The sequence below is a fragment of the Pristis pectinata genome, chromosome 1, assembly GCF_009764475.1.
Source record: "Pristis pectinata isolate sPriPec2 chromosome 1, sPriPec2.1.pri, whole genome shotgun sequence".
Classification (NCBI taxonomy): domain Eukaryota; kingdom Metazoa; phylum Chordata; class Chondrichthyes; order Rhinopristiformes; family Pristidae; genus Pristis; species Pristis pectinata.
The window spans coordinates 115,480,965-115,503,411 of record NC_067405.1 but is presented as its reverse complement, the minus strand read 5'-3'; the positions used below and the strand labels follow the sequence as shown (position 1 = coordinate 115,503,411).

The window sequence follows — 22,447 nt, the reverse complement described above, 5'->3', positions numbered from 1 at the left end:
TGAATCTTCTCTGCATCCTCTCCAGTTCAATCATGTTCTTTCTATACTGTGGCAATCAAAACTGCACACAATATTCCAGATATGTACTCAATGTTTTATAAAGCTGTACCATAAATACCCTACTCTTATATTCTATCCCTAGTTAATGAAAGTTAGCATCCCATATGCTTTCTTCACTACCCTACCTACCTGGCTGTTACCTTCAGGGATCTTTGGACTTTCTGCACCAAGCTCCCTCTTCTGTAGCTCCCATCCTTATTTAACCTCCCAAAATGCATCATTTTACATTTATCAGAATTCATTTGCCATTCCTCTACTCAATCTACCAACTAATCAGGCTTTCTGTAGCCCAAGACTATCCTCCTTACTATCCACAACTGCACATCATTCCTCCTACATTACCGTAAGGGTGCCAATGCCAATCCCTATGATACATCATTGGTCACAGGCTTTCAAGCACAAAAGCAACTCTCACCCTCTATCTTCTATTACCAAGCAATTTTAGATCCAATTTGCCTTGGATAACGTGGGCTCTAAACCTTTTGAACTAGACTTTCATGTGGGACCTTGTCAAATGCCTTACTAAATCCCATGCACTTTACATCAACTGTACTGTCCTCATCTATAGAAAATTACTTCTGTGAGAATACTCAGGTTTTTGTATATATGATGTATGCCTTGTTAAAAATATTTTGCAACCTATGACATATTAACATAACACTTCAGCAACACAATATTTCTGGCAAAAGTAGTCCATCAAACTGCCTAAATATCTAACCAATATCTCTATATCATCTGAAAAATGCAATAATTACAAATCTCTTTGGATGTCAGGAGATTGCCGAATTTAGTTTTAAATCATACTGGACCAAAAATATTTGGGGTAATCCTATGACGCTGTCAATTCAGCAGATTACGTGGGTTGAAGAATCCAGACTACAATCTTGCAGTCTCATCTCTAACCATGCTTTCCTTGGGTTGTCAACAGGGATGTGAAATACTGAATTAATCCTTTTTTGGTTGCCAGTTGACTATTTTCTGATGCATTTTTATTGCATTAGAACTCAAACACTTGGGTTATAACAATCTCACCAGAGGTTCTCTGGCCAATTCTTCTCAATTATTCCAAGTCTTAACATTATTTGGCATGCAGTGTGCAAAGTACATTTACAAGAAGTCCATGGTTTACCGCTGCACGCTACTAGCTTTAACTATGAATGCTAAAGTGCTCATCATAATCAAAAACAGAAACGGTGGAAGAACTCAGCCCATCAGCCAGCATCTGTGGATAGAAAAACAGTTAATGTTTCAGATCAAAGACACTTCATCAGAACTGAGAAAGAGAAAGAAAGTTGGTTCAAAGTAACAGAAAAGGTAGTGGAGGGCAATGGATGAAACAAAGAGAACTTAAGTGACAGGGTGAAATGATGGACAGTCATTGAATAGACAGTTAAGCTGCTTTGTCTGTGTAATGTGTTGCAAATGTTGTGGAGTCTGGGTGATACTGTATTATCTGGTCTACTGGGACATGCTGAACAGGCTAGAGTATACAAACTGACAAAAGGTGGGGAAGGAATGGCAAGCACAAATGGCCAGTTCCAAAACAAACAGAAAAAGCAAGTTATGTTAAGCTGGAGAATTCAGTATCGAGTCCTGAAGGGTGCAATGTGCCCAGAAAGAAGGTGCATTCATTGATATTGCATTGGGCCTTGTTGTAACAGGGCAGGAGGCCACAGTTAAAGCAATCAGAGTGGAGTGGGATTGTGAATTAAAATGGAAGGCAGAAGCTCAGGGCAACTCCACAAAGCAATCACCCAATCTGCATGTGGTTTCTCCAACGTAGAGGAGGTCACCTCATGAACAATGAATGAAGTAGACTAGATTGGAAAATGCACCAATCAGTGCTTCACCTGGAATGATTGTGGAAAGGGAAGAGGTGAATCGACATCTGTTGCATTTCCTCTGCTCGCACTGGAAGGTGCCATGGGACAGGGAGTGGTGGGTAGGGACAGAAGAGTGGACCAGGGGTGGCACAAAGTGATCGGTCCCTGTGGAATGCAGAGAGGGGAAGAGAGGAGAAGGCGTCACTAGTGGTAGGGTCATATTGGGGCTGGCAGAAATTGTGAAGGGTAATACATTGCCTGTACATGGTCTATTTCCCTCCATTTCCTGCCTGTTCATTTGGCTGTCTAAATGCCTCTAAAATGTTGCTATCATATCTGCTACCACCACCTCTACTGACAGCACATTCCAGGCACCTACCACTCTGTGTAAAAAAAAAATCTTTCCTCACAAATCTCCTTTAAACTTTTCCCTCCCACTTTAAATCTACTGCCTCTAATGTTTTACATTTCCACCTTGCGCAAAGGAGAGACTATCAAAACCCCTTTATGCCTCCCATAATTTTATACATTTCTAATAAGGTCACCCCTCACCCTCTGATGCTTGAGAAAACTATACAAGTTTGTCCTACTTCTCCAAATAGCTAATACTCTCTAACCCAGGCAACATCTGATGAACCTCTGCTGCACCCTCTCCAAAGCCTCCTCAGCAACTAAAATTGCATACAATACTCCAAATGTGGCCTAACCAAAGTTTTATACAGCTGCAGCATGACTGCCCAACATTTATACTCAGTCTTGATTGATAAAGGCAAGTGTGTCGTACACTTTGCTTACTACCTTATCTACTTGTCACCTTCAGGGAGCTATAGACAGATCCCTTTGCAATGTCAATGCTCCGAATGGCCCTGCCATTTACTGTATAATTTCCTCTTACATTTCACCTGTCAAAGTGCAACACCTCACACTTGTCCGGATTAAACTCCATCTGCCATTTCTCTGCCCAGCTTTATAAAGAGCAGTTTACTTACCAAGAAACCATTTCACTGGGTCTCAATTTTAGAGATATTAGCAGTAACTTTAAGTCAGCTCCCAGACACATAATATGCAAAAATTCTTTCCAAGTTAGTAAGATTCTACATCATAGTAAAACGAGTTCATGGCTCTGCTCCTTTATGACATGACCACAATCAGCAAACATCAAATTCTCAAGAGACATTCCTGTAGTTAAACATAATAAATGCTTGTGTGATTTAGAAAGTTCAATTAATTGTTTTAAGACATAAAACACCAGTTTACTCAAAGTCGCATATCAACTATTGGCAGGCTATAAAGTCAGATGCTAATCCTTTTCTCAGAATTTCACAACTCTAATGCAAGTACATATGATAAATTAACACATTAAATGTTTAGAGTTGTTATGAAAAGATATGCACTCAGCAAAGGACAGATTACACAAATCTATTTTGTACATCAACTTTCTAATCTCATCAGAAATGCAGTTAAGCAGACACAAGCCAATTGAGAGTTAGTCACCAAGAGCATAGACTGTGAGGTAAGACTGTGTAGGCCAGCTGGAACTCAGGAAGAATGCATTTCAGAATCACAAGATGGTTACAGCACAGGAGGAGCAAGCCATTTGGCCTATTGATTCCATACTGGCCTTCCTTAACAGCAATCCAGCTAGTCTCACTCCCCCCCAGAGCTCTGGAATTTTTTTCCCCATTTTAGATACTTATAGTTCCCTTTTGAATGCCACAGTTGGAATTGGTTTATTATTGTCACTTGTACAGAGGTACAGTGAAAAACTTACCTTGCATACTGTTCATACAGATCAAATCATTACACAGTGCATTGAGGTAGCACAAGGTAAAACAATACGGAATGCAGAATAAAATGTAACAGCTACAGAAAAAGTGCAATGAAGGTCGACAATAAGGTGCAAGGTCACAACAAAGTAGATTGTGTGGTCAAGAGTCTATCTTATTGTACTAGGGAACCATTCAAGTCTTATAACAGCAGGATAGAAGCTGTCCTTGAGCCTGGTGGTTCGTGCTTTCAGGCTTTTCGATCTTCTGGCCACTGGGAGACGGGAGAAGATAGAATGTCTGGGGTAGTTTGGTTCTTTGATTAGGCTGGCTGCTTTACCGAGGCAGTGAGAAGTATAGACAAGAGTCCATGGAGGAGAGGCTGGTTTCTGTGACGTGTTGAGCTGTGTCTACAACTCTCTGCAGTTTCTTGCGGTCCCAGGCAGAACAGTTGCCATACCAAGCTGTGATGCATCCGGATAGGATGCTTCCTATGGTGCATCGATAAAAATTGGTGAGTGTCAAAAGGGACATGCCAAATTTCTTTAGTCTCCTGAGGAAGTAGGTGCACTGGTTGAGTCTGCCTTCGCAATTAGCCCTGTTTGTGTGCCCCAAACCCTACCACTGTGTGTACCTCCTGTCATATTTGGTTGTTTTGCCAATCATCTTTATTCTCTTTTTCCCCAGTTCTTAACCCCACCACCATTTGGAGGATTTCTCTCTATATACCCTTCATAACATTAAATACCTGTATTAGACTCCCTTTCAATCTTCTCTTTTCCAAGGAGTATCACCCCAACTGCTCCCGTTTATCCACACAACTGTAGTCCTTGTCATCATTTAGGTAAATGTTTTCTCTACAGCCTTTAACATCTTTCCTATAGCCCAGCATCCGAAAGCAGACATAATACTCAGCTGCAACCAACACTATTTATTTTCTCTTGTACTCCATGCCTCGGTTGTTGAATCCAAGCAGGAACGTAGGGACAGACAAAAGCATCGTGAATCGGGTAGTAGGTTAAAGAACGTCAAATCCAAAAAGAGCAAATGGGAACTAACTTTTGACACAGCAGCAGCCCCGTTTCATATCCCTATGTGGTTTCTTTGGAAACTGTGCTGCCAATAATACCATAATTTGTTTCAAGCCTCTGTCCAAGATCAATACATCCCTTGTATAATTGTACTATAAAATTGCTGATTTCCCATTTAAGAAGAGCAAATACAGAGCAGAAAGAGTAGGTTGTAGCACGTGGTGCTGTAGGTATAGCTACTACTGTACTTCCTTCAGTGACCCATTTCAATCCTCATCTTGGATGCTGTCTGAGTGGAGTTTACATGTTTTCCCTATGACTGTACAAGTTTCCCCATGGGTGTTCTGGTTTCCTCCTACGTGCCAAAGATGTGCAGGTTGTCTGGCTAACTGGCTCTTGTGAAGCTGGATGGTAGGAGAACTGGTGAGCATGCAAGTTGCAGGTGAATAGGGGAATAGAAGTATTATTAATGCTCTGATAATTGTTATAGATTCAATGGGGCAAATAGCCTCTTGTCATGAAATATAACATTAGCAGCTTAAATCAAGAAAAATGGCTATAGTCAGATTTCAGAATCAAGATCAGGTTTATTACCACTGACACTGTCATGAAATTTGTTGTTTTATAGCAACAGTACAGTGCAAGACAAAGACATAAGAATTACGATAAGTTAAAAATAAGTAAATAGTGCAAAAGAGTGCGCATGGACTGTTCAGAAATCTGATGGCAGAGGGGGGAAAAAGCTGTTCCTGAAACGTTGAGTGTGGGTCTTCACGTTCCTGTACCTCCTCCTCAAATGGTAGTGACGTGAAGAGGGTATGTCCTGGGTGGCGAGGGTCCTTAATGATGCATGCTGCCTTCTTGAGGCACCACCTCTTGAAGGTGTCCTCAGTGGTGGGGAGGGTTGTGTCTGTGATGGAGCTGGCTGAGTCTACAACCCTCTGCAGCCTCTTTCAATCCTGCACATTGGAAGCCTCCATACCAGGCAGTGATGCAACCAGTCAGAATGCTCTCTACTGTACACCTGTAGAAGTTTACAAGAGTCTTTGGTGACATCCCTCCAAACTCCTAATGAAGGAGAGAGACTGGTGGGCCTTCTTCGTGATTTCATTAATATTTCCCAAGATAGATCCTTTGAGATGTGACGCCCAGGAACGTGAAGCCATAGCATCCTAACAGCTGAAAAATGCTTTTGCCAAACTCTTGTTATCTGTAATCCTTGGAGGACTATAGGATATTAAGTCCCAAGGGGGGAAAGTAACTTCTTCCAACAGATTTGTTTTCTAAAATTGCATTAAGCACAAGCAGAGTACTGACAACTGAGCACTTTTTTGGCAAGGATTAAAATGTAATCTCAACAACATATGTAATAACAGCTAGGGTACAACGTTTTATCCTGGGACACAAATAAGGTCAAGCTTACTCACAATATCAACAAATTTCTCCTGCAGCTATGAGTTATCAGACATATCATGCAGATTGCCCACTAGGGATTTCAAGTTAGGTGACATTTAGCAAAAACTATTTTCAGTTAATTTGTTTCCATCATGGAATCAAAGTGAGTCACATAACAAATCACCTCCCCTGAAGGCTAGTGGAGCAAATATTAAAAATATACTTTTCAGAATCTGGACTTGGCTGAAAAGGCCTTCACATTGCCCATCCATAACAGCCTTCCTGGTAAAGGGACACACACACACAATGCTCTGGAGAAAGGTCTACAATCTGTAACATCAACTCCATTTCTCAGTCTACAGATGCTCAGGATTTCCAGCATCTGCAGTATTTCACTTTTTGACTCCCACAAAGCTGTGGGACAGGGAGCTCCAGGAATTAGACCCAGCAATGATGAAGGAATGGCGATATGTTTCCAAGTCAGGATTGAGGGGAACCTGCAAGCGGTGGTGCAGCACAAGTCTTCAGTGCTACAACTGCAGTGTAGTCTGGTACCATGGTTGAAATAAACTATGTGATGACCAGCTTCTGTGATGATAGGAATCTCAGGGTGAAGCTGTACATGGTTGTGAATGCTTGAGCTTGGTCAGCTAGGAGATATCTTAGTGCCTGTCTAACTGTCTATCACAGTTTCTGACAGGACTCAGTTTTGATATGATCCACTGGTTGTGAGGCCACTTAGCTCTGTCCTTCAGACTTCTAACATGCATCCAGCCCTGTCTTGGAGCTTCACTGGCTGGTTCATTAAGTATGTCTGTTGTTGCTCTGAATGTTTTCTGCACACCTCATTAAATCAGGGTTGATCTCTTGACTTGATAACATTAACAGGGCAAAGGATACACCAGGACACAATGTTAAGAGAATGTGGTAACATACATTTCACAGCATTTCATGGATGCCCAATTTTGAGCTGTCCCTACCCTCCCCTTCAGTACTTCTAAGAGAATCATCCCTCATGGGCTCCCTCAGACTCCTCCATCTCAAGCCGATTTCCCATGCAACTGCAAAAGACGCAGCACTTTTTGTTTTATTTTTTACTTTCACCTTGCACTATCCAGGGATTCAAACACTCCTTTTCAGATGAAGCAGAGGTTCACTCATGCTTCCAGTTTAGTGTACATTTAGTGCTCCAAAATATTGAGGTTTTACTTGTTCCACTGAACATTAGTTAAAATTATAATAAAAAAAAAGCAGAAAGACTGATTTTCCACTCATCCAACTTCAATAAAAAACCCTCAGAAGGCCTACAAAAATGGAGTAGTCACTTTTTCTCCAGGGCTTCAGGACAGTGCGGTGCAGTCTTCAATCAGAACCATGGCGAACCTCCCACAAATATCTCAACTGAGTACATTAATAATCTTATAACTTTATTTTACAAGTGTGTTTAATAAAACACCAGTTCCAAACAAGTTCTGTTGAATTCAAATTTTCTTGTATCCATGAAACAAAGGAGCAAATAAACAGGAATAGTAGGCCATGCACCGTGCCAGTTCATTCCAACATTTAAATTAGATCCTTAGTGTTACTAAACTCAACTTATCTTAAAATTACAGGTCCTCCCCAGGTTACAGCAGGGTTCCATTTCCTGTGAGCAGTTTCTAACCGAACAGTTCATAAATTGGAAGTGCAAACACTAAGGATCTAATTTAAATGTCGGAATGAACTGGTACGGTGCATGGCCTACTATTCCAATTTACTTGCTCCTTTGTTTCCTGGATACAAAAAAAAGTCAAACCACATTCCACACAGCAGAAGATGCCTGCAGACCCCGCAGCAGCCGGCAAATCCATCCAATTGGTCTCCCAAACATTCGTTCGTATGCACAGGCTGCACGCCAGTCAGGTGTTCATAAACTGGGGAGGACCTGTAACCCCTTGGTCAATAAGAAGCTGCTACCTTTAAGCTTGCTGCAAGGTTATTGATTGGCTCAGTTAATGATATGGAAGGTATGTGGTGGTGTAGCAGTTAAATTATTGGATGAGTGACCCAGTGGTCTGTACTAACAATCCAGAACCCCAAGTACAAATTGCACTACAGCAGCTATGGAATATAGATTTAGGTAGCATCTGGAATCACTAGTCGTTAGTAATGATGACCACAAAACTACAGGATTGTCATAAAACCCAGTGTCTTTACAGGGAGGAAAATCAATCATCCTTACCCAATGTGGCCTGTATGTGATTCAAAACTCACTAACTTGGTTGACCATTAAATATCCCTGAAATACTAGACAGAACTTTGAAAGAGAAAGAATAAAACCTTACAAAGTCCTCAACATCTGGGGAGTAAATTAGGAGAGCTGTCCCACAGACTATTCTAGCAACAGGCTGATAGTCATACTCACATGTCAGACTCCTCCTTCACAATCCCTGGCTACATCCTACTCTACAGCAAGGGCCGACCCAACAGCTGAGCAAGCACAGGGGAGGGAGTATTTCTAAGGGGCATTGATATCAACTTCATGATGTCCAATGCTATCAGGTCAAACACGGGCAAGGAAACATTCTCCTGATTGTCGTCAACTATCCTCCTTCAGCTGGGGAACCAGTGCACCTTCACTTTGAATACTTGGAAGCAACACAGCACACCCAATGGGGGACTTCAATGCCCATCACCAATAGCAGCTTGAAAGCACTACCATTTGCAAGACTGGCCAACTCCTGAAGGGCATACCAGCCAGAACGAGTCTACAACAGATAAACATGAGGATTGAACCTACTTGACCTTGGTCCTTACCAGTCCTGCCTGTCACAGGTACATCAGCTCATGACACCATTACTAGAAGTGACCACAGCACTGTCCTTTTGTAGATAAGGCCCTCGTTCCATTGTATTGCGTGGAAACCAGAGTTGTACTTATTGCAATAGACTCAGCATGCCTGGCAGATCAATAATGGGCATCCACTGGACACTGGAGAGGATGGAACACAGTGCAACAGAACTATAAACAATTGCAATGTTTAACCTCATGACCCAGCAATCCCTCACTTCACCATTACTATCAAACTAGGGGACCAACCACCATGCAATGAGTGGAGAAGGGCTTACAGGGAGCTGTAATCAGGCAGACCCAAAAAAAATGAAATGCCACCCTGGGGCAGCTAGCACTACCTGCATGCTAAACAGTGTGCAATGCATAGAACTAAGCAAGGTCACAACCAAGGGATCAGATAAAAGCTCTGCAGTCCTGCCACATCCCAATCGTGAGATGGTAGTTTGACAATTAACAACTAACAAATGTCAGTTCCAAGAACACCCTCATCCTCAAAGATGGTTGGCCCAACTGAGTGCTAAAGATTACCTTGAAGCATCACAACCGTGTTCAGCTAGAAATGAAGAGTGGATGATCCATCTTGGCTTCCACCTGAGATCGCCACCATCATAGAGGCCCAGTGGTTCAGCCAATTCCATTTACACTATGTTGATATCAAGAAATGGCTTAGAGTACTGGATACTGCAAAGGCAAGAGAAGGCAACAGAGTGCCAGTGTTGCAGACCTGGACTCTGCAAACAGCTGTGCCTCTAGCCTTGCTGTTCTAGTACAGTTTACAATTACTGGCATGTACAATGTGGAAAATTCCCATGTTCACAAAAAGCAGGACAATTTCAATCCAGCTAATCAACACCCATTCAATTTACCGATGAAAGCCATAATCAGTGCTATCAAGCTGTACTTCATTGTCAACAAACTACTCCATGATGCCCAGTTTGCACTTCACCTGGACCACTTGGTCTAAACATGGACCAAAGAACTGAATTCTAGAGCTGAAGTGAGAGTGACTGCCCTTGACAAAGGGAACATTTGATCAAATGTGACATTAAGGAGTCCTGATAAAACTGAAGCCATTGGGCATTAAGGACAAAATACTCCAATGGTGGAGTCACCTCATGCAAAGGAAGATAGTTGAAGTTAGAGGTCAATCATCCCTTTCCCTTGACATCACTACAGGAGTTCCTCAGGTGGTGTTCTGGGCTCAACCATCTTCAGCAACATCAATGATTTTCTTTTCATCATAAGGCCGGAGTGGGGATGTTCACCAATGATTGTATCACGTTCAATTCCACTTGCAACTTCTCAGCAAGTGAGGCATGCATCAAGAGTTAGACAAAATTCAGGCATGGGCTGATAAATGGAAAATTATATGCACACCACAAGCATGCAAGGCAATGGCCACCTCCAGCAACAGTTAAAAAAATCTGGGCTTGAACATCAACAGCATTACGATTGCCAAATCTTCCATCATAAATATCATGGGGATCACTGATAAACTCAACCTGAACATAAACACAGCAAGTACAAAAGCAGGTCAGAGGCTGGGTATCCTATGGCAAGCAGCTCACTTCCTGATATCCCAAGGCTTTTTCTACCATCTGCAAGGAGGGTGAAGGAAATATTGTACACTTGCCTGGAAGAGTGCAGCTCAACCAACATTTACCAAACTCAGCACCTCTCATGACAAAGCAGCCAATTTGATTGCCACCCTGATCATCAATTTGCTCCAGTGACTACAGCGTGTACCATCTACAAGTGCTCGTTACTCAGGCAACACCTCCAAAACCTGTGACTTTATGTCAAAGGAGGACAAGGGATTCAGGTGCACCGCAACACCATCACCTGCAAGTTCCATTCATGGTGAAGTCAGGATGCTGTGTAACCCAGAGTGGAAGAATCCTGAACTCCTTGGGCATCAGCATTGCACAAGTATACTCCACCAGAAGGATTGCTGTGGTTCAGGTAGGTGGCTCACCACTACTGCCAATTCAAGGGCAATTAGGAATGGGCAATAAATGCAACCTCAGTGATGCCCAGATCTCCCCCTCCAAAGGAAAAAATCAATAAATTAAAAAGTTATCTTGGCATAAAAAATTTAGATGCCTCTAAAATCATTGTTAATGTTGTGTTTTACGTCAATGAAAATCAAAAATAAACTGCAGACATTGGAAATCTGAAGTAAAAACAGAAAATGCTAGAAACACTCAGCAGGTCAGGAGGTATCTGTGGAATGATCTTGCTCTAAAAATATCACATGGCTACCTGCAAGGATTTTGTAGTGTAGGAGCCAAGGGTACTGGTCACCTTCATTGATAAAATGATGCAGGAGTCCCTTCCAGATCTTGCTTTGTCATCATTTCTTGAATATACTCAGGCACTGAGCCTACAGAGGCCTCATGGGTGGAGAATTCCAAAGATTCATTACCATCTGGTTGAAGAAATATTTTCTCATCCCATTCTGAACTGCTGACCTACTTATTTTGAGAGTATGACCTTTTGGTTCTTAAAATCAAATCCAGGCAAACATCTACTATCTACCTTGTCAGGTCCCATAAGAATCTGTATATTTCAAAAAGGTCACCTCATTCTTCAGAACTCATGAGGGCACCAGCCTAGTGTGCTTAGTCTCTCCACAGTCAACAAATGCTCCAGCCCAGAAATCAATCTGCACTCCCCCTATTGCAAATAAGCCCTTCCTTTGGTAGTGACTAGACTCAGACAATATTTCCAGATGCACTCAAGCACAGCCCTTTATTACCAGAAAAATGTCTCTAATGTTGTACTTAAACCCTCTTGCAGTAAAGGCCAACATCAGCATATCCAGCATCAGCAGTGTTTTTGATTTTCATATACCCACATTAATTGCTTGCTGTACCTATAAACTTTCAGTGATTTGCAGTACAAGAACACCCAGGACCATCAAGAGCACCAACGCCTTTCAGTCTCTCACCATTTAAATGTACTCTACATTTCTAGAGAAACAGAGGACTGCAGATGCTGGAATCTAGATGAAAAACACGATTGATGCTGGAGGAACTCAGCAGGCCAGAAACCATCTGCTTTTTCTCCATGGATGCTGCCTGGCCTGCTAGAGTTTCTCCAGCATCATTGTGTTTTTCATTTTTACTCTACATTTCTATTTTTTCTACCAAAGTGGAAGACCTCACCATTTTTCCAGATTATAATAGAACTTCTAAGCCCTTGCCCATCCATATACCTTGTCTGTATCTATCAGAAGCCCCTCTACATCTTCCTCATGGCCCACATGCCACCCAGCTTTGCATCATCAGCAAACATGGATATGTTGTACTTGACACCGGCCTCTGGCACATCAACATAGATTATCAAAAGTTTGGGCTCCAGAACAGATCTATGCTGGACTCCACAAGTTAGTTTTCCAACACAGTAATGATCCATTTATGCCTCCTATTTTCTGTTTGTTAGCAAATCCCCAGTCTACACTGGTCTATTATCCCTGTTCCATGTGCCAGTTCTAGAGCGAGTTCCCCTGATTGGAAGCAAGTTTACTGTTTGAGAGAGGAAACAGGGAACAAAAGACCAGTTAACCTGACATCAGCAGTAGGGAGAATGTTGGAATCTATCAAGGACAATAACAGATGACATTAAAAAGTAGTAAGATTGGACAGGGTCAACCGTGGATTTATGAAGGGAAATCATGTTTGACCAAAGCATTAAAAAAGTTTGTAAATCCAAGTCTTCTTATGCTTTGCATCTGTTTGAAGCAAAGTGGTTGAAAGCAGATATTTGGTAGAATTGCTCCCATTCCCAATATTTTTCAGTGGTCCAGCTCCAGCAACCCAGTCTCAGGTGTTGTCTGTGCAAAGTTTGTAAATCTCAAAGACATGCTGATAGATTAATTGCCTACCATAAATGTAAGTGGGTGGCAGGAGAACCACTGGGTATGGGGAGGGCAGGTGGAGATTTGATGGGAGAGTTGGTGACAGGAAGCTAAATTGGGGAAATGGAGCTGATGGGAATGCTCCAAGAGCCAGCATTAAGTCAAGGGCCAAATGGCCTCCTTCTTAGTTATAAGGAAATATGAAATCATATTCAGTTAGCTCATTTATTCTGGCACTTTCATTGCTCGGGGTAATAGCTAGTGTATGGCATGCACCAGAGTACATCCTTTTCTCCAGGTCCAACTTTACTTTCTAATCATGCTGACCTGATAAAGGAGACTGCACGTACTCGAGCAAAAGATCCCAACACCAGTTGGGATTATTTCTGAAAATTCATCACGTGATCTTGAGACTCCAATCTCCCCTTCAGTGAAACCCTTTTTCCACTTCCCCACCATCATCAATATCTTACAATTAATAAACAAGTGTCCAAAGAAAACAAAAATAAGACACCTCCATTTATTTCCCCTTTCATTTTGCACACACCATTGCTCAGACAGTTCAACTGGAATCATGGCAATCCCAGGATAATCATGAAAGTTAACCATTCTAGCTCCTCTTTTCAGTCTCTGCAGCCATGCTGCTCTCAACTCCTAGAGTCTACATGTGATCGTGATCTGGGTCTGAGCTGAAGTAAATGCTCACTTGTTCATTACTCAGCAAGTCTTTGAATGACTTCAGTTTAACAAGACTTAAAATGGGTGAAAAGCTGTTTTCTTTCTCCAAACCATGAAGAGAAGTCTTCAAATGAGACACACAATAGTAACAATCTATCAGAAGTAGTCAATATTTTATGCACAATTTGTAATAATCCAGGAGGAAGATGATTCAATTTTGTCAAAGGTTCTCTGGGATTAGGATGAGAATCTAATTATATTGGATTCAGCACATAAATAATTTGATTACAAAATTTATTTATTTTCAAAACAAAGTCAGAAAATTCTAAAGACACTTACGGACAACATGTGTTGCCACCCTCTGGAATTGCATAGCCTTGCTTGCACTCACATCCATAGGATCCAGGGACATTGATGCAATCGGTATTTTCACCACATTCATGGGAATTACCACCAGCACACTCATCAATATCTGAGGAGAAAGTGAAAGTCCTGTTACAGTTAAAAGGCCAAAGAACAGAAAAACTTGTCTTGCATACCGTCCAGACAGATCAATTCAAATACTCTAGGATGTGAACATTTTCTGGTTAACAATTAGCAAGTTGAAACTACAAACAGTCATGCCTCAGGTCAAAATAGCTTCGTCTGGGTTCAAATTGGTGGCACGGTAGTGTAGAGGTTAGTGTATTACAGTGCCAGCAACCCAGGTTCAATTCTGCTGCTGTCTTAAGGAGTTTGTATGTTCTCCCCGTGCCTGCGTGGGTTTCCACCAGGTGTTCTGGTTTCCTCCCACATTCCAAAGACGTGGAGATTAGAAGGTGTGGGCATGCTATGTTGGTGCCAGAAGAGTGGCGACACTTGTGGGCTGCCCCAGCACATTCTCAGTAACACAAAAAGACACATTTCACTGTGTGTTTCAATGGACATGTGACTAATAAATAAACAACATCTTAAATTGTTTAACTGTTAGAAGAATCCAAGCTAGTTGATATGGCATTTTTAATATTAATTTTCCCATCAAAATGGATTAAACCACTTACTTCAAACTTTTGTGTAGAAGTTAATGTTTCAGGTTAGTGAACTTTCATTAGATCAAAAGCACAAAATGTCTCTCACCAGATTCTAACTGATTGAGTTTTGACAAAGTTTACCCATTTCAGATTTGCAGCATCCAATGTTATTTACTTCCTCATTTTACATCCCTGTCCAAGCATGAATTCTTCCCAGAATGTACAATGTAGCTGGGATGTTGAACTGAACTCCCAGTAAGAAAAGGGGGACATCCAACAGTCATCTTGTGTCCAGAATCCAGGCACCGCCCTTGCATCCCATTTCTTTTGGAACCTTTTTGGGAAGGGGCATGTGACCAGTGCAAACATGACCAATGTTCAGAGCCATGGGGCCAAGGGAAAGGAACCAGCAAGCTAGAAACTTAACCTCTGGATTTTCCCCCTATTGGACAGTATGAATCATTCAGTAGTACTGTTACTCTGATTGCCAAGAAGCTCAACTGGGGAGCTAGTGAGAACTCCCAGACAAATCATTTAGTCAGTCCCTGACAACAACCCAAAGGTAAAACAAAAATTGTTGTTGCGCAACTGAAATTTGCACTAGGAGCTGGTCAGTAACAGCGACTGGATGTATAGAACATAGAACAGTACAGGCCCTTAGGCCTACGAGGTTGTGCCGACCTATATAAACTTAATGCATGATCAATCTAACCCTTCCCTCCTACATAGCCCATAACCCCCCATTTTTCTTACATCCATGTGCCTACGAGTCTTTTAGATGTCCCTATTTTATCAGCCTCTACCACCACCCCTGGCAGTGCATTCCTGGCACCTACCACTAATGTGAAAAACCTACCTCTGACATATCCACTAAACTTTCCTCCTTGGACCTTAAACTGATGTCTTCTGGTATTGGCCATTGCTGCCCTGGGAAAATGGTGCTGGCTGTCCATTCCGTCTATGCCTCTCACAATCTTATACACCTCTATCAAGTCACCCCGATCCTCTGTCACTTTAAAGAGAAAAAGCCCTCGCTCGCTCAACCTTTCCTCACAAGACATGTTATCCAATCCAGGCAGAAGCCTGGTAAATCTCCTCAGCACCCTCTCTGAAGCTTCCACACCCTTCCTACAATGAGGCTATCAGAATTGAATGCAATACTCCAAGTGTTTTATAGAGCCACAATAGTACCTTGCAGCTCTTAAACTCAATCCCTTGAGTAATGAAAGCCAACACATCATATGCTTTCTTAAGCACCTTATCAACTTGCACAGTAACTTTGAGGGATCCAAGGACTTGATCTCTAAGATCTCTCTGTTCCTCCACACTGTTAACCTTGTATTCATTGTTCAAGTTCAATCTTCCAAAGTGTATCACTTCACTTCTTGGGATTGAACTCCATCTGCCATTTGACCACCCAACTCTGCATCCTGTTTATATCCCGCTGTAACCTACAACAACCTTCTACATTATCCACAGCCCCTCCAACCTTTGTCATCTGCAAATGATGCATGGATAATAGTTGGTCAAGGAGAAATTCAACTCAGCAGTGATGCATCTCATGAGCCATGAGCTGATCAAAGTGCACCATTTAAAGTCATGCATCGCTAATGGAAACCTGCATGTATTATTGAGTGGAGAGCTTTGCACTTGTGTAACCATGCCCTAAACTTCAAGAGGGGACCTGAAGTTCAAGATACAATTGTTTGAAAGAATTATTCTTTACTTCTGTTGAATAACACCACCTGCCTAAAGTGATCTGAGCATTGGGTTTCCTCAGGCCAATACACTGGTGGCCAGTTTTAAATTTCAAGAAATTAATGAACTACTTAAAATACCCATGTGTAAATAATCTGTAAATACAGCTGCATAGTGAGCAGTGATTAGGATGCTCAGGTGTTGTCTGTCTAGACAGTTTAGTGTATGGAGAAGCAGCTGTTCATCTGGGACTTTATCAAAGGTTTCCTTCAAGTATAGATAAAATCATAAGCTTTCCAAACCTACACGAGATGGCAACACCTCAGAATTGGTATGATTGATTATCAGACATATCCTCACTCTTCCAAGACCATATTGGTTCCAATATTTCAAGTAAATTCTTGTATTTGTAGTTTTCTTCCATTGACTATTGTAAAAATAATAACGTTGGCTTATGTTTAATCCAGTGGGACATCCCGTAACACAAAGGCTTTGCGAAATGTTGGCATGGTGAAGGAAAAGAAGCCCTCCAATGTATGTGATTATGACCAGCTGTACAAACAGAAACATATGAAAGCTGATCATTTTAGGGAAAGGGACAGCTAATGAAAACCAGGCTGCTTTTGGTCTGCTGAGGCTTTATGTTAAATTGCGCAAGTTGGCAGGGGTCAGTTACATCAGAAATGCAGATGTTGGCAAAATACTGGCTGACTCCAGTTTAAGCCTTCAATCAGTGCCTAGGTGCGAGTGATGTACATATTTTGAGCTGGCAAATGTCCAATACCTTGAACAAGAATGCAAGAGTATCTGAAAGTACTTCAGCTTTTTGCTGAAATATGATAACATCCTAAACAAGGGGAGCAATAACTGTCCGATGCTACAAATATAGCAATGCTGCACAAATGAAGGGATGATGACTGAAACCTTTACAGATCAGCCAAACCACAAATCCTACCTTACAGGAGATAAGCAACTCTTCAATGGATCATGATGGGTGTTAATAGTAATCTTATCTTCATTGTGGATGGTCCTCAGCAGAAAAGCCCAAATAAAGAACAAGGATGATTTATCTCTTGGGAACAGAGCAATAAGCATGTGGGGGTGGGGGGGGGGGGGGGGGGGGGGGGGGGGGGGGGGGGGGGGGGGGGGGGGGGGGGGGGGGGGTTGCTGTGGTAGAAGAGGGGTGGGGAAGAAATAAAAAGACAACTTGTTGTCAATCAAGCAGTCCTAGTGCTGTCAAAACCCCTACCTGTTTCAGTGAGGCACCTCAAGGCAAGCTAGAAGTCTTGGTACATGTAGGTACCAATGACAGGTAGAAAAGAGAAGAGGTCCTGAAGGAGGAATACAAGGAGTTAGGGAGAAAGTTGAGAAGTAGGACCTCAAGGGTGGTAATTTCAGGATTACTACCTGTGCCACGTGCCAATGGTAGAAAGAATAGAAAGATCTGGCAGATGAATGTGTGGCTGAGTGACTGGTGCAGGGGCAGGGGGCAGGGCTTCAGATTTCTGGATCATTGGGACCTTTTTTGGGGAGGCATGACCTATTCACTAAGGATGGGTTACACCTAAACTCCAAAGGGTCCAATATCCTGGCGGGAATGTTTAATTTAGCTGTTGGGGAGGGTTTAAACTAATCTGGCAGGGGATGGAAACCAGGATGTTAGGATACAAGATGTTAGGGTAAGGGAGGGGTTTATAGAAACAAGTCCAAGACAGTGTGCAGTGAGGATGGCAAGAATGACAGGCAGGTGAGAAGTCAGGATAATTTGCTGAACAATAGAAGTACAACAAATCAGGATGTTAGGATACAGGATGTTAGGATAGAGGATGAAGTATAGAAACATGTTCAAGAAAGTGTGTAGTGAGGATGGTAAGGAGGACAGGCAGGTGAAAAGTCAGGATAACTTGCTGAACAATAGAAGTACAACAAAATCAATAGCAGATATTGGATGAAATGTACTATATTTAAATGCACGTAGCATTAGGATTAAAGTAGATGAGCTAGTGGCACAACTACAGGTTAATAAATATGATATTGTGGCAATCACTGAGTCATGGCTTTATGACAGATGTAATTGGGTACTGAATGTCCAGGGGTACACAGTGTACAGGAAGGATAGGCAGGTAGGCAGAGGGGAGGTGTGGCCACGATAATTAGTAATGATATAAAAATCAATAGAAAGGAAGGACATTGGGTCAGAAGAGGCAGAATCTTTATGGGTGGAGCTAAGAAATAGCAAGGGTAAAAGGACAATAGTAGCAGTTATATATAGGCCCCCTAATAGCAGTCAGAAAGTGGACCATAAGTTGCTGTTTGAAATAGAAAAAGCGTGTCAGAGTGACAACGTGAAGATAATTATGGGGGATTTTAACATGAAGGTGGACTGGGAAATCCAGCAAGGCAGTAGATTCTCAGGAGAGAGAGTTTGTGGAATGTCTACAGGATGGTTTTTTGGAGCAACTTGATGAGCCCACCGGGGGATCAGCTGTTTTTGGATTGGGTGCTGTGTAATGAACCGGAGGTGATTAGCGAATTAAAGGTAAAGGAACCATTGGGAACTAGTGATCACAATATAATTGAGTTCAATTTCAAATTTGAGAAGCTGATAAGTGGTGTATTGATATTTCAGTGGAACAAAGGAAATTACAGTGGTATGAGAGAGGAATTGGCCCAAATTGATTGGAAGAGTAAGCTAGCTGGAGGGACGGTGGAGCAGAAATGGAAGGAATTTCTGCAAGTAATAAGGAAAATGCAGGATAGATATATTCCAAGAAAAAAGGTTTTGAATGGAAAAAAGGTGCAAATGTGGATAACGAGAGAGGTGAAGGCTAAATAAAAGCAAAAGGGAGGGCATACAAGGAAGCAAAAATTAGTGGGAAAACAGAAGACTGGAAAGCTTTTAAAAACCTGCAGAAAGAAACTAAGAAGGTCATTAGGAAAGAAAAGATGAATTATGAAAGGAAGTTGGCAGATAACATTTGAAAGAATACTAGAGTTTTTTTTAAATATATAAGGAGTAAGAGAGACACTGGTCGATATAGAACCAATCAATAATGGTGCGGGAGAGATAATGGATGATAAAGAGATGGCAGAACTAAACGAGTATTTTGCATCGGTCTTCACTGTGGAGGACATCAGCAATATACCGGTTAGTCAGGGGTCTCACGGAATGGAACTGAGTTCAGTTAAGATTACTAGAGAGAAGGTGCTTGGAAAACTAAAATGGGCTAAAGACTTATCAATCTCCCGGACCAGATGAGGTGCATCCCGGTTCTGAAGGAGGTGGCTTTAAAGATAGCGAGGCATTGGTGATAATTTTCCAGGAATCGATAGACTCCGGCATGGTTCTGGAGGACTGGAGGGTCGCAAATGTAGTTCCGCTGTATAAGAAAGGTGGGAGGCAGCATAAAGGAAATTACAGACCTATTAGTCTGACGTCAGTGGTGGGGAAAAGTTATTGGAATCAATCCTCAAGGATGAGGTTATGGAATACTAGAGGTGCAAGGCAAGATAGGTCCTAGCCAACATGGTTTGTGAAGGGAAGATCCTGCCTGACCAACCTATTGGAGTTTTTGAAGAAATCACAGGTAGGGTGGAGAACGGAGAGGTGGTAGATGTTGTGTATTTTAGACTTTCAAAAGGCCTTCGATAAGGTGCCACACAAGAGACTGATTAATAAGATGAGAGGTCATGGAATTTACAGGTAGGATAACAGAATGGGTGGAGCATTGGTTGGTTGGCAGGAAGCAAAGGGTGGGAATAAAAGGACCTTGTTCTGGTTGGCTACCGGTTACTAATGGTGTTCCGCAGGGGTCGGTGTTGGGGCCGCTTCTTTGTTACCTTGTACATTAACGATTTGATGATGGAGTAAATGACTTTGTGGCTAAGTCTGCGGATGACACCAAGATAGGTGGAGGAGTAGAGAGTATTGAGGAGACAGGAAGGTTGCAGAGAGACCTAGATAGTTTTAGGAGAATGGGTAAGGAAATGGCAGATGAGATTCAATGTGGAGAAATGTGCAGTTGTACACTTTGGAAACAGAAATTAAAACGGGCAGATTATTATCTAGGAGAGAAAATTCAAAGTACAGAAGTACAAAGGGACTTGGGGGCACTCGTGCAGGATACCTTAAAGGTTAACCACCAGGTCGGATCAGTGGTAAAGAAAGCGAATGCTACGTTGGCATTCATTTTCGAGAGGTATAGTGTATAAAAGTAAGGAAGTGTTGATGAGGCTCTATGGGGCACTAGTGAGGCCTCCATTTGGAATACTGTGCACAGTTTGGGCCCCATATCTTAGGAAGGATGTGCTGATGTTGGAGAGGGTTCAGAGGAGATTTATGAGGATGATTCCCGGAATGAAAGGGCTTGCATACGAGGAGCGTTTGTCAGCTCTTGGACTGTACTCACTGGAGTACAGAAGAATGAGAGAGGACTCAGAAACATTTAAAATGTTGAAAGGACTGGACAGAGTCGATGTGGCAAGCTGTTTGCCTTGGTGGGTGAGTCCAAGGACAAGAGGGCACAATCTTAGAATTAGAGGTTACAGGTTTAAAAACAGATGAGGAGAAATTTCTTTAGCCAGAGAGTGGTGAATTTGTGGAATTCCTTGCCATGTACAACAGTGGAGGCCAGATCATTGGAGGCGTTTAAGGAAGAGATAGATATCTAATTAGTCGGGGTATCAAGAGATATGGGGATAAGGCCAGAAACTGGGGTTGAATAGTTTTTTTTTTGCCCCCCCCCCCCCATTTCTCATTTCTTTTTCTTTCTTCGGAGCAGACTCAATGGGCTGAATGGCCTACTTCTGCTCCCTTGTCTTGTGATCAAGTCAGCTTCACGTACATCTCAGAACCCCAACTGTCAAGTTCCCATGCTCCACCAACCCATACTTCATCTAAACTGGCCTATTAGTCCTATGCCTTTCCCAATCTTCACCTTCATTTTTAGCTCCTGAGGAACTGACAGTGAACTATCACAGAAGATGTGACTACATTGGCAGCTTACGGAAATGCTTCAGATGAGGGTGTCTATTACAGAGCATTAGCTCTGGAGCAGTGGCAATCATGTTAGCCAGCAGTCTGAAGAGACTTGGTTGCCGAATACAAGGGGGAAATCTCTCAGGGCTTGCAGAGTCTGCAGTTGGCACAGAGTTACAGCCTACTTGAGCAGATCAAATCCAACGTGCAGGAGTCAGCTAGTTCTCGGGTGAATGCCTAACTTACCACCCCAGCACTGGCTACATGCTGCAACAAAAAAAATCAGATGGCCCAGGCAGAGGATGCAGCCCCTGTACATCCCTTCCAAGGTCAAAGCTGGAGTGAGCAGAGGGCCACCACTTGAGACTTCCCTACATAACCTCCTGCTCCTGACCTTCACATTCTTCGTGTAAAAGGGCAACACAAGGGCATAGCTGGTACAGCCACTGCCTCACAGCACCCAATTCTATCCTGTCCTCTGGTACTGTGTGTGGAGTCTGTACTTTCTCCCTACAAGTGTGTGAGCTTCCTCTGGGTGCTCTGGTTTCCTCTCACATCTTAGACATAGGGGTTGGTAAGTTAATTGCCCATAACATGTAGGTGAGTTATAGAATGGAGTGGACGTGGGGGGGGGGGGGGGGGGGGGGGAGGGGGGAGGGGTGTGTGGAAAGAAAGGAGGGTGGTGGGAATGTGTGTAGAATTTAAAAGAATGGGGTTTAACATGTATTTAGTCTAAATGGGTGCTTGGAAACAAGCCCTTCAGCTGTCAATCATGTTACATCGCTCTGCAACTCCAAAAGCAAATAAAAGCGAGTCTGGTTCACACAAAGAAGTTTAGTTACTAATTTAGAAGAGAAGACCAAGCTTAATTAGTTGCAGACTTCAAAACATACAATGTTTACCAAAGCAAAGTTTTCTGCAATATGGCAAGATCCTATAATGTTGATTACATTGAACCTCACTTGAAAGCAGGAGAAAATGAGAAATGGAACAATAAAAAGGGTAAAATACCTAAGAACAACTATCAGTTGCAACAGAAATTTGAACAGAGAAGTCTCCAGATGATGGTTCTGATGAAAGCTCCATTTCATTCTTCCCAAAAGTTGCTGAGGTCACTTCAAGAATTTCAAACAGAGGCCCTTTTGATTGACAATGTGCACATCAAGCCACAACTGACTGTAAAGACCAGAAGGGACTCTGCAATCTAGTACTCTCATGCACTTTTCACAAAGTTCTCATTGCAGAACTTGTGGAAGAGTCAATATACCTGATGGAACTGAAGCATTAATTACTGTTGAAGTGAACTCAAATTTACTG

General features: G+C 42.3%; 1 protein-coding gene across 1 annotated transcript in view; it reads right to left on the bottom strand.

Annotated features, from left to right (window-relative positions):
• nid2a (nidogen 2a (osteonidogen)) overlaps window positions 1–22,447 on the bottom strand; it is a 91,477-nt gene that overhangs the window by 55,089 nt on the left and 13,941 nt on the right. Inside the window, 1 exon segment of the mRNA XM_052016784.1 lies at window positions 13,784–13,916. Coding sequence (XP_051872744.1) covers window positions 13,784–13,916 — 133 coding nt within the window.